Source organism: Poecilia mexicana, unplaced genomic scaffold, assembly GCF_051168715.1.
Source record: "Poecilia mexicana isolate PSO_F unplaced genomic scaffold, ASM5116871v1 scaffold_6, whole genome shotgun sequence".
Lineage (NCBI taxonomy): Eukaryota > Metazoa > Chordata > Actinopteri > Cyprinodontiformes > Poeciliidae > Poecilia > Poecilia mexicana.
Window position 1 is genome coordinate 15,889,730 of NW_028263375.1, and position 13,177 is coordinate 15,902,906.

A 13,177-nucleotide genomic window follows, 5' to 3' on the forward strand; every position below is an offset into this window, starting at 1 on the left:
TAGAAGCTCGGCGAGAGTACACCATTCGCATATGGATAATTGCCTGTGAGGGATTTCAATACAAATTGAGGCTCAGGAAGCGGATAAGCAACAGGAAGGGTGTCTCTGCTCCTGTGTAAGCGTCCAAATCTACTGTGAGTGCGCAAAGAACCGTGACTAACTCTTCCTAAGTCTGTTTGTGCGTTTTTAGGAAAAGCTTAAAGATACTTTTTCATCCAGCGGCTTCTCGCTGTCATAACCTCTTCTCATAAGAGCGACATGTAATTTCAGTTGGAGTATGAAGTATGTAAATTGCTTTCTGAATGCCCTCCCCCCCCCTAGTTTTCCATCACTGTGAAGTGTTAATTGTACCTGTGAGCTCGGCCAGAGAGGAGACGCAGAGCAGGCGAGTCCCACTGGGTTCTTCAGACAGACACAACATGTCAAGCCCTCCGTTTAGCAGCCGGATTAAAGCTTTTTCCAACTTGCCTTCTGCTCCTCGGCTCCTCACAGCTCTCCCTTAAAACCACATCTGATAAGCATCTCATTTCCACACTCAATGTTGCCATAATAAAAAGTCGACCAGTTACACCAGGACTGTTCATCATCCCTCTGTGGTCGAGTAACAATCAGCCTCCTTTCCCGCCGCTCTCCTCCTCTGCTGTCCCCGTTTGAAACGCCGGCGTCCCACGGTGGAAGTGGATTTGTCTCGTGGAATTATTCTAGTGGTGCTTTAAAATATTGTTGTATGACACCGTGGTGTGTTCTTCCTCTGTGATAGAGCACAAAATAACGCAGAGAGATGTGACTTTAGTTCGCCTCCCGCTTACCTGACAAATCATTCTTCAATTTCAGCAGAACAGATGAGGGGATTATAATAGGGAGGGATAAATTAATATTTACATTAATCTGCAGTAATCTTAAATTAAACTGTGCAAACACTTATGCTTTCGTTCTTTTTCTTTCTCTTGACTGAAACTTTCAATTTCTCTGGAGGAATAAAAGCTTCGACTGTTCTCAGAGAGACTTTGGTCGCGTGGACTGCAGTGATTTTGTTATGTAATTTTCATATTTTGTCTGTGAACAGTTTTCCTTACAATTTTAGGAAAGGTCATTTCTATTCACAATTCTATTAAAAACAGATACAATTAAAGTGATAAATAGAATTTCAAGTTTTGATTTTTTTTTTCTAATATCCTATTTGTGAGGATGACAATTATTATTCATTCTAATAAATTGAAAAAGGTTTATAACTTGTACATAGAGTAAAGAAAAAGGAAAATACTGTGTTGTTTAATGTCTGAAAATAAGCCAGTTTTGCCTCTTAATTGTCTATTTTTAGACTTAATGAAAAAAAATTCAATTTATCGGTTCATGTTCTGTATTTTTATTTGTCTTGACTATTCAGGCAAATTATGTAAAATGTAAAAAAGAAAAATGTAAATATATTTTTTTATAAAACCTGCGGTATATAAACAGGTTAAAATAAACAAATAAATAAATAAATGATTTTTTTTTACATCAAAAATCAATAGCAAAGAAATATTTAACTTTCTTCCTTTTTCTACAATCTAGGCCAAAAGTCTGTGCTCTGACCTTTCTGCTATCACTCACTGTGTTAAATAAATCCATTTGTACTTCTAAATTACAATGCCTAATTTGTGTTTATTAACACAACAATAATGTTTTTAGTTTAGCTTTGTTTTGTTTTGACTTATTTATTTCAAACAAGTTTTTACATCAACGATAACAATGTTCACCGTTCAGAGGGTCACTTTGGCTCAAACTTAAGATGATGCCTGCTGTATATTCACAGAGTGCAAGCATGTGTGTCATGGTGAGGAGGAAGAGGAGCAGGAGGAGGAGGAGGCATGGGAGGATAAAGAGGGGAAAGATCCCAAGTACCTCCTTACTGCAAGATGGTGCGGTTGGACTCTGACTAATGGGGAAACCCTTTATGTATATGAGTCACATTAATAACAGCACAGAGTGGACACCATGGACATTAATAACAGTGTTCAGTTGCAGAGAGCACATAGCACACTGCATACACCGACTACATCAATAACAACTCATAACTTCCAACTGCAGCATGAATCATTACGCCACATGGACACAAACACGGTGTTTGTGCATGCTCCTAAAAATAGAAAATGACAGTCATTAGCCAAGAAACGTAAGAACTGCTCATATGTGTCTGTCTGTACACGTTAGATTATCATAAAGCTTTTAGCTCTGGGGAGAAACAAATATCTTATTTTTTTATTGCATTGACAGTGTTGAATTCTTCCACAGGCTCCTCTACATGCTGGGTGATGCACGTTGGGACGGCTAATGAAACCAATAACGTAGCAGTGTGTGTTTAATGAAAGAAAATGGGTTCAGGTATTGAACATTCACACCTAATTTTACTGTATCTGTGTGTTAACACGATTAAATAGACAATTAAGAAGCGTCACATCAGCTGAGATCACAGAACGATTTCATCAACCACTTTTCACACGCGTTTACATTCCCCCATGTTCATTGCAGAATAGAAGAACACTCATAGACAATGGATGAAATGTCCCTCTGCTACAAAAGACTCAGATTGACAATCTGAAAGAAGCTTGTCATTCAGTTCAGTGTTTTTAATATTTTATTTTAAATAATTTTGACTTAAGTGCGGTAACTTGAAACTGTTTTATTCTCAAACAGAACAAAGTCAGAGAAGACTGAACTATGTTGTGTGTAGATGGAGCTGCTGCTCATTCAAGGTGTTTCTGAGTTTACCTTGTGAGTGTTTCTGTGTGATCGCCTACTTCCACTCTTTCAACCACGTTTCTACAAATATTCTTTAAACAAAACCCAGATCTGATCTGTTACCTTTTTCTCTGAGCAGGTGGAAGAAGTGAGGGACTGAAAAACTCTGGCACAGAATATAACGGAAATAGGCCTGTTTAGCCAAAAATAAACAGCACTTTCAAAAGATGTTGAAGTCGTATTGTAACGTCTTCAATTGTTATGTGGTTCTACATTCATTTTACTTTCTGCAATAAAACTCTGACAAATAAAGGTACAGTGCTGTTCTCTGTGCTCCTTTCTTCGTAATAGCTTCTCACGGTTCCTCATTCCATTACCAAAGATACAACAGTTAGTTAAGACCCCACGAAACATTTCATTTTCTCTCTTTCTAATTAAATGTGTCTCAGATGAGCCCACTGAGCCCACTCGTCTGGTTGTTCTCCATTTGGAGTGCCACCGGAGTTTAATATATGGCATTAAACAGGGATTGAGGATGAAAATGAAGCCCACCTCCCATTGGGAATGTAATGGATGATTATGAGGCATAATCTTTGTAATACAGAAATCCTTTAGTTCCTGTCATTTTATTTAAGTTGCTCCCTGTTAAACACGGTCATACTTTTAGCTATTTTTGGCACGCTTTGGATTTTTAATAGTCTGAGTCTAGATTCAAAATGACAAATCTTTCAAACGTGTAAAATAAGCATGCTTTCTTTTACATCACCGATACGTTCCACGGGACACGGTGTTTATGCAACTTTTCACTTACACAAAATGGGATTTTGGTTCAAAACACAACAATTCCCTCCAGCAAACGGACAGAGACGAACAATCTTCTGGTGGAATAAACAAGAGGTCTGTGTGAATGCAAATTCACTGGAACCTCAGGTGCAAACAAAAGGTTAACAAGCTGAAAATACATGTATCGCATGTCACAAGATGCTCATCATAATGATATTCTTTTAATAGATGCAACAATTAGTAAAGTCACTGCACCAGTAAATCAAAAGGACGTTGTAAAGCGCGGGTGATTTGTTTCCAGTGTCCTCCTGGGGTTAAACTGCAAAAGGTCAAAAACCAGCTCATTTCAAACATGCTGTTGCTGGGCTTCAAATATACTCCTAACAGGATGCATGTAATGCAGCAACCCTGGCATTTATAACACAAAAGATAAGAGGATCCATTTAAAGCAGTGTAATCTCCCAGTGGGAAGAATTCTGATGTAAAGAAAGCTTTTGAATTGGCTTTTATCTGTATTAATTTCTTGGAGAAACAGCCTGCGCTTGTGCATCTCTCTATGCCTTTATGTAACTTAAGGTACTTAACTATGCCTCCATAATAACTCCAAATACTCTTAGTTCTCATCTGTGCAAACATTGTTTAAGTGGACCTCCTTCTGCAGCAAGATCATGCTAAGTGCACCCGGGTACACACAAACATATATGCTCAATACAATAAAGACAACAGTAAACTTAAAGGCAGCCTGCCTGCATGAAACTCCAATGGGAGACAGAATGAGCTGTATACAGGACTATTAGGCCATAGTAACGGAGTTGATGCATTGGCTCTATACTCCGCTTGTTAACCCAGGAGACTCCAAGCAGATAAATCCCGGTTTAGGAGATCTGGCAACCTCAGAGCTCACGCAGCAGGTAGCATCCACTGTTGTATGACCTAATACTGTATATATAAACATGCTAATCAGGGCCAGCCCAACTCATAAGTGGGCAAAGCAGCTGCTGTGGCACTGAAACCAACAGGGCTCCCGCAAAAGTAAGAATTCTCTCACAGGTCTGATTCACACATGATGTTGTTTTTTTGTTTTGTTTTGTTTTACCTTTGCTTTGTTTTGTTTTTTGCATGAGAGAGACTTCAGTTGTTTTCAGGGAATACAAAGCTTCTTGATTTTTGAAGTTTTCTGTTTAAATTAATGTTGTCTGGTTGTAAAAAAAAAAAAAAAAAAAACTTTTTTTATTTGCTTGTTTGACAGGGTTGCTATTTCTGAGCTCCACCATTTCTCATTCTATCTTTCTATAATCAACAGAGACAGATGTCAGAACATAGCACCTGTTGTTGGGTGGGATATATTAGGCAGCAAAGTTTTTACACACTAAGTTGATCTGAAGCAGGCAGAATGGGCAGGTGTAAAGATTTAGGCTAGTTTGACAAGAACCAAACTATGATTGCAAGACCAGAGCATCTCAAAAACCACATATCTGGTGACGTGTTCCTAGTCTACAGTGGTCTGCAACTATGTGGCTCCAGAAAGAAGCAGTGGTTAACCATCGACGAGCATCATGGCAGGCCACCAAAACATTTTGATGAACTTTCTAGCTGTAAACGTTGGTAATGTGTATGTTAGATGCATATTGCATAGGATTTGAACATGGATGATATAAAAATAATATTACATGAACCGCCTTGATTAATGGTAGTTAGAAGGTCCCCAAATAAAACTCCTTTTAGGGCCCAATATATCCTTAGGGAGAGTTTTACAATGATGAGGCTCAGTAAAATTTCCTCAGGAATTTGGTCTCCCATAACCTTATTTTACCCAAGACGTTACTTGTTTTAAGTAAAACTAACTGACATCTTCTTCAGGCTCAAAGGCTTGAACTGTAAAAATGAAAAGCAACGGCTTTCAGCAATGAAATTATAACCAAAGACAATGCCATAATAATTACACTTTCGGCTTATCTAAAGTCATACCAAACTTTATAGAAATTTTATAAGACCAAAGTTTACATAAGTATCGTTACAGCAAAGTTATGTCTTTTTACTTGTGTTTGGGGCAGAAGAGACTAAAAATCCAGTCAAAAATACACCCTGGTGTCTCACAAATTTCTGCCAAAACAGCAGAAATAAAGTCACTTCAGGATCATAAGAAGTTTGTATCACTCACAGATTTTGAATAATTAAAACATGCGCAGCATTTCTGAAAGGATAAATAAACTATGCAGAAGCAGAATCAGGTGCTTGCCTCATTTCGTTCGCATTTAAAAGGAGAGTGTTGTGTAAAATCAACTTTTTTGAGCTTTATGTCATGTTGTGGCGTTATCCCCTCCTCACAAACACACCTGGAGTGTTGCCTTGATTCTTTCATAAATGTTTGAGAAATCACTGGCAGCTAGTTTTGGGGTGCCAAAACGCTTCTTCACACAAAGGTACTTCTATGAAGCTCCTCCTTGGAGCTGCAGGGTCCATTGGAGCATCAGTCTCTCAGAGGATGCCTCCCCCACACCTTCTCCACTAAACTCCACCAGACTAGTGGCAGCAGTATTTATCAGACTCCAGCCAGACTCGAGTTGTTAATTTACATGAGGCAGAGCACACCCTGGACAGGTCACCATTCCATCAAGGGGGAACAAAGATACAAACAGGAAAACCAGGGAATATTCTGGTGAAGAATGTCCAGCACTCTCCATCTACAAATCTCTGTCCCATACCTCCAATTTTCTGTAATAGAGTTTCACGACAGTGATCTGGTTTGGCCCTGGTTCCTGCAACTTCAATAGCAGAAGTAAAAGTACACATAGATAGCTAACTTGAAAGTGTCTTGGAGTGGAAATGCATCTTTTCTTCCTCTCTTTTTATTTGCTTGCTGTAAGAGTATTTGCAGAACAAAATGTCAAAACCGTCATAATTTCATAATCAGAAAACACACTGAAGCTACAGTATTCAAAAGTCTCAATTATTCAAGCAAGACAATCGTGAAAATAGATTGCTCTGTTAGTCTTAGATTCACATTCAATTCCTTAAAGTTACTGCCAGTCAGCAACAATGTGCAGCAGCATCAGATGAGACATTATGTCTGGCTAATATTTATTCAAAGGCATCTGAGGGGCTTCTTCTGTTTGTGTGTTTCTAATGAATAAAACACGATGTTTATCCTTCCTGTTTAACATTAAGTCCCCATGAACAGTCACAGGGACCAGGAGAATATTTACTTGTGTTTAGGACACCAGGGAGTTGGATTATCTGCTGGCGGCTTTGTAGTTTTCTGAAGCTTCCCCCTGTGTGACATGATCCAGAGAGAGCACTCTTATTTACTCTCAGGCCCTGTGTGCACAGCCCTGCGTATTGTTTGTTCCTATGTGCCACTACTCCTGAGGAGTATGCTCCAGCAGAGACAGATACAGAAAAGAGACACACTAAGTCTGTGATCATAATGTGGGATTGGGACGATGGAGTCCAGGAGGACAGACGTGAAGATGCTGTCAGAACAGACTGTTCTGTAAGAGAGATGGGTTTTTATATTGACACGGGAGACACGGAGTGTGGAAGTGGGCTTGCGGTACCTCGGAAGGTAAATTATCATTTCCACCGAAAGGTGGCGACATTGGGTTTTCTAATCGCGCAATTGAATCGGAGCAAACCCTCGCCCTGCTGTTTTCCACTCACTTCACATCATTACATCTGTTTCCGTTTATCTTTTTTTTTCTAATTAAATAAACAATGGATCTGCCGTTTGAAGAGACAGATAAGGAAAAACAACCTATTAAAACTTATGATGATATTTTGAATTACACAAAAGTTCAGCTTTAGAGATGGATTGTGATTGACTTACTAATTAACAATTTGGCTATAAAATGAATGAAATACATGTAAAACGGCAACATGCAAACTATGTAAAGTAAATGAGTTAAAGCAGTCTGGCTCCTCAGAGTGCTTTAGTAAAAAAAAAAAAAAAAAAACTTTTATTTCTGATGCATTTTAATTCTGTTAAATATCATTTGTTGCGATATAAAGTACTTTGAGGAGCTAAGATGAATGCATCCCACTTTTTAAAACTTGCATAACAATATTAATAATTGTTCTGATTTTATGTCTGTTTCAGTTCAAAACGACAAAAAAGACGACTGTTACTTTTTTTGAAATCATCCCATTGATAGACTCTGACAGTAAAAAAGAAAAAGAGAAAAAAAACGTAACTTTTTCCTTCTATTATGCTAATTATGTTCATGGACTGGCGTGCTCATTGGCTGGGTCTCAGTCAATTTCATATTTCAGTCCTGACGTCAGGACGCCTATAAAACTAAGCAATGGTTTTTAACTCGTCGGCTGACTGATCTCTTTGAAAGAAAAAAAATCTATCAATCCTAGGGTGGAGTTTTTTTTTTTTTTTTCTTCCTCCCATTCTCTACTAGTCAACTATTTGGCCGGGACACATACGTGAACCTCCTCAAATTGGCGCACTAATCCTAAAAGGAGCCATGAAGTGTTAAACGGTAGAAACAGAGAGAGCGGCGCTCAGACACCCGCACGCTGGGAGAGAGGGAGGAAACAGCGCTGCTCCAATGCGTCTGTGCAACACAGACTGAAGAGAGAGAGAAAAAAAACTTATCGACTCACAAAACCAGAACCTGCGCTGCGCAATTAGTGCGAGAGAACTCACTTTTCCTTCTGTTTTGAAGAAAATAAATAAAGAAATCAAGCTGGCTCAGTGCGTGTCTCAGCAGCCTACTTTGACAGGTGCTCCTCACCCCCTTTGGAGGACTGTCAACAGCAAGAGGATGGCATCAGAGCTGGCAATGAGCAACTCCGACCTGCCCACCAGTCCCCTGGCCATGGAATATGTTAATGACTTCGATCTGATGAAGTTTGAAGTGAAAAAGGAGCCGGTGGAGCCCGATCGCAGCATCAACCAGTGCAGCCGCCTGGTCGCCGGGGGATCCCTATCTTCCACCCCGATGAGCACGCCTTGCAGCTCGGTTCCCCCCTCTCCAAGCTTCTCGGCGCCCAGTCCGGGATCAGGGAGCGAACAGAAGACGCACTTGGAGGATTTCTACTGGATGACCGGGTACCAGCAGCAGCTGAACCCCGAGGCTCTGGGCTTTAGCCCAGAGGACGCCGTAGAGGCGCTGATCAGCAGCAGTCACCAGCTCCAAACCTTCGACGGCTATGCCAGAGGGCAGCAGTTCGGCGGAGCAGCCGGGGCGGGAGGCGCCATGGCCGGGGAGGAGATGGGATCAGCGGCCGCCGTGGTGTCCGCGGTCATCGCCGCTGCCGCGGCCCAGAACGGGGCTCCCCACCACCACCACCATCACCACCACCACCACCACACAGGGGCACACCATCCCTCCTCCGGGTCCCAGTCCGGCGGCGGCGCGGGGGGCAACCACCAGCACCTGCGCCTGGAGGAGCGCTTCTCGGACGAGCAGCTGGTCACCATGTCGGTGCGGGAACTGAACCGGCAGCTCCGGGGGGTCAGCAAGGAAGAGGTGATCCGTCTGAAACAGAAGAGGAGGACACTAAAGAACAGAGGCTATGCGCAGTCCTGTCGGTACAAGCGCGTCCAGCAGCGGCACGTCCTGGAGGGTGAGAAGACGCAGCTCATGCAGCAGGTGGACCACCTCAAGCAGGAGATCTCCCGGCTGGCCAGGGAGAGGGACGCCTACAAGGAGAAATACGAGAAGCTGATCAGCACCGGCTTCAGAGAAAACGGAGGCTCCAGCAGTGACAACAACCCTTCATCTCCGGAGTTTTTCATGTGAGTGTCGGCGCTGAAAAAAAGTTTGTAATACGCGAACTTCACACTGAAACACAAAGAAAACTTTTAGATTGCGCAAAACTAAAAAAAAAAAAAAAAGAAAGAAAAGAAAAGACGGTTGAGTGTGTGGGTTTGATCGAAGCTGTTTGTTAAATCTGCTTTAGTTTAAGGCAAATAAAAAAAATGTTTCTGTCATTTCAACTTCATTTACATGTCAAAGCGAGGATTTTTTATTTGATTTTTATTTAATCATCTTTAAAAGACATCATAAATAAATAGTTCCGACACATTTTCAAGAATTCAAGTCCGCTTCTTAATGTTTCTTTACAGACATTTTGCGCAGAGGAGCTATCTGCCCAGCGCCTCTTTCTGCGCCTCTTCTTTTACCCAAATTTGTTGATTGGGAAAAATAAAAAAAAATAAAAAATTCCCAGGCTCGGTAGCTTCATTTTATGTTTATTTTATATGTATTTGAACATAAATGATCTCATTGTCACGTCATTCATTTGAATTGTATCGTGGAAAATATCCAAACTCTGTCATATCAGAAGTTTGGAGACTGCGGTGAGAAAGTGAAACCATGCATGCTGGTCATGTTCGGATGCTATTTTAAATGCTCTTTTTCAATGTTTTTTTTCCTTTTTGTTTTGTGAACTTGTGTGTATTTGTTGCATTGCTCAGAACCATTACTTAATATTTAAAGTTGTCTGCGGCCAAGACTTTGGCTTCTGTCGGAGCCACATGGGGAATATGACTGTGAAGCAACTTTGTACTCAGTATTGATTTATACGAAAGGCCCAACAGAAAACACAGAGGGTGATCTCACAGAATATCCTTCCATGATTAACAAACAGGCACAAAGGATTAATCAACAGGTGGGACTGATGGTAAAATACTAAATCGGGAAACATAAAAGCCGCTTTAATTAGACAAAAAGAACAGTTCATTTGTTGCAACAAAAATAATTGTGTTTGCCTTTTATTAATCAAAAATACTGAATAATATTCAGAACACTGCGGGTGTTTTTAATTAAGCAAACCGAAATGTTTTAAAGTCAACGTGCAGAATCCATTCATTTATCACCCATCAATAAACCTTCATGAATGGAAAACTAATTAATTCTCTTGATCATCCTTTTTATTTGTTCTGTTCAGTTTTCATGTTATCTGTCTCAGTGTTTTCAAAGGCGCGTCACACACACACGCACACGCATACACACACCGCATTTTTGTTTCAGTTTCTGACTGAAACTGAAACGTAACTAGAGATAAAAAAAAAAGAAATAAAGTTCAGATGTCACTAAGTGGTTAACTCATTTGTTTATACGCATGTAAATTATGATGAAGAACTAACGCAAATGTTAAACGCATGGTGCGTAAAATGACAGCTCCGGGATAAACTCCTGCTTAAGCATCAAGCTGCAGATTATGAAGCCATTTATTTTAATTTACATACATTTTATAATCCAAACAAATTGTTACTAAAAGGCTTTGTTCCAGTGGAGAAATTGATATGTTCTTTTTCCTTTCACAATAAATCAAATGGAAAATAAAATTGACGGCCTATACCTGTTGCTCAAAACCACAAAAGGAAAAATCTCTTAAATAAAAAAAAAATAAGCCGCAAACATAAAATAATAATAAAAAAGAAAAACAATCATTTTGTCCCATGAATGGATAGCCATGCTCCAGGGTTTCAGATGAAGGCAACGTTAATGATTGATTTTAGAGTAAACTTGTACTTTTTCCTGCTCCACTAGTTGAATACAGTTTTTATGGAGTCCCTCTTTTTCAGACTGGCAGCACGCGGAGCTGTTAGTGACGAGAAAGCTTTTCGTGTAGATGAAAGAAAACCTATATTTTGCAAAACCGAATATTAATTTTTTACATTAAAAAAAAAGTAAATCCGAGACGTTGCAAATTAAAACTACGCTAAGTCTTTTTGACAAAGTTATGTGCAATACTTAACATTTCCGACACGCCAGTGCAACTAGTACAATGTAGTAACCACTATGTCAACTCGTCTTCCCAAAACTTTTTTTTTTATGCCATTTTGGCCAGTAGAAACGCTGAATAAAATTAAAAAAAAAAAAAAAAAAGCAGGTGGTCGCAGGGATTAGGATTTTCAGCAGCGGACAGGTTTCTGAATTCAGCTTCATGCAGAGGGTTTCAGTTCTGTTCCACCTTAAAGAGCAGCACTAAGATCAAGGCTGAACGGGCTCTGAACTGTGGTGCTGTGCAAAACCAACCCATTCTGTTTCAAACCGTTGTGGTTATGATAAGCAGTGTGTACAGGAGAGAAACTGTCTTATATCTCCCTGCAGAGCCGATTACCTCAATTATTTAAAAAAAAAAATAATAAAAAAATCACACAAATTTTAGGACAGATTTTTTCAGAACAACTCAACCATAAACTGCAGGCCATCCTGACCATTCCTTGTGTGCTTCACCTCTGCATCACTGCCTCCCATGAAAGCCCAAACTGATGAAGAATCCTCTCCTACCTGCAGGAATATTTGTCTGTGATTTTTTATTTTTTTTTAAAGGGAGTGAGAGACAACAGAAATGCTGGCTGCCATCCTGCTTCCTTTCAAATGATAAACGATCAGAGATGCACACTAGCTGAGAGGAGAGGGCCTTTTAGTGAGCATGTCCACTAATTTATGGCCCCCCTATCTGATTAGGTCAATATAGTGAGCTATTTAATTACATTTGTGTTATAACCCCTGGAACTGCACGGAGACACTGTGAGTCTTTCATGTCACCTTTCCTTCTGAGATGGCGACAGGATCAGTTCAGTTATTCATGAACGTCTAGTTTGAGCTTCTCATGTGGACAACAGGGGATCTGCTGAACGGTGGTTTGCACAGGTGAAGATTTGCTGATCATTGCAAGCTGCTGTGGAAATTCTGTAGGATGTGTTTTTTTTTGTTTTGTTTTTTTATTGTTGCTCACTTTGACCTCTAGTCACACCAAGGGCCAGGAGAGCTCAGTAGCACTGATTTCGCTTCCTGTAGCTGAAAGAGGGCAGGAGGCACAGGAAGCAAACATTTCAGAGCTTCCTCTGCCGCGTCCTCCTTTCGCCGCCTTCTAGTTCACGGAAAAGCATGCACATGCAGAGCACAGACATGGTGCATTATTAATCCCGTCATTATGAACTGTAATTCTATTCTCAGGCTTGGTATATTGACTTCTGCGCTGTGATCATTTGCAGTCTGTCCAATGATTAGGTTATTAAAGATAATGTAGTTGTCTGCTGTCACAATATTGGTCTCTTCTCTTTCAGGTCAACTATGGGAAATCACTTTGAAATTTATCAGTATTGACATTTGAATCATCATCATGTGCTTTGCTTTAATGTCTCAGAATTAGTAAGACAAAGGATGTGGTCGTCTGTCGAGTGTCTGTTTGTGTGCGGGGGCTCAGTAGGCAGCGAGCAAGGTCTTATGTGTGACCTTGTGGTGGAGGGGTGTCCATGTGCTTTAGCTTAAGCGTATTAAATCTGAAGGAACGGGTCAGTTTATCATGACGCCGAGGAATTTTCTCGCTTTATCTTTACCATCTTTGAAGAATGTTCATCTAAACTCAAAAGCAGGTACCTGTTCATTTTTTCCTTTAGCAGAATCAAAATGATCCAACCTGGAAAAAATAAAAAATAATAATAATTGCTTCTCATGGCAAAAGATTCACCACAGATTTAACTCCACGCTCCTGACTTTAAATTTAAAAAGAGTTCACATCAATGTGAAAATACACTTTGCAGCAGTAGGAGTCACAAAGCGATATTTATTGAATTTCTGTTCCCTGATTCCAACCCCCCCCACCCCCCACTCCCAGACAATAACCACCAAACCCAAAGGGTTAAAAACAAATTCGCATTCAAAAGAGGAAACGTTTTCAATCTTTTCCACTCAATCTGCATCTG

The 13,177-nt window shown here is 40.2% G+C and overlaps 1 protein-coding gene across 1 annotated transcript; it reads left to right on the top strand.

The window, feature by feature from the left end:
• Nucleotides 1-6,402: 6,402 nt before the first annotated feature.
• Nucleotides 6,403-11,351, top strand: mafb (MAF bZIP transcription factor b). The gene has a single exon (XM_088006314.1). It carries the CDS (start codon nucleotides 8,277-8,279, stop codon nucleotides 9,255-9,257), a length of 981 nt encoding a protein of 326 aa, XP_087862440.1. The 5' UTR covers nucleotides 6,403-8,276; the 3' UTR covers nucleotides 9,258-11,351.
• The last annotated feature ends 1,826 nt before the right edge of the window (nucleotides 11,352-13,177 follow it).

Bases quoted from the DNA above. Each gene is read 5' to 3' on its own strand.
- mafb (XM_088006314.1), top strand. From the start codon at position 8,277: ATGGCATCAGAGCTGGCAATGAGCAACTCCGACCTGCCCACCAGTCCC.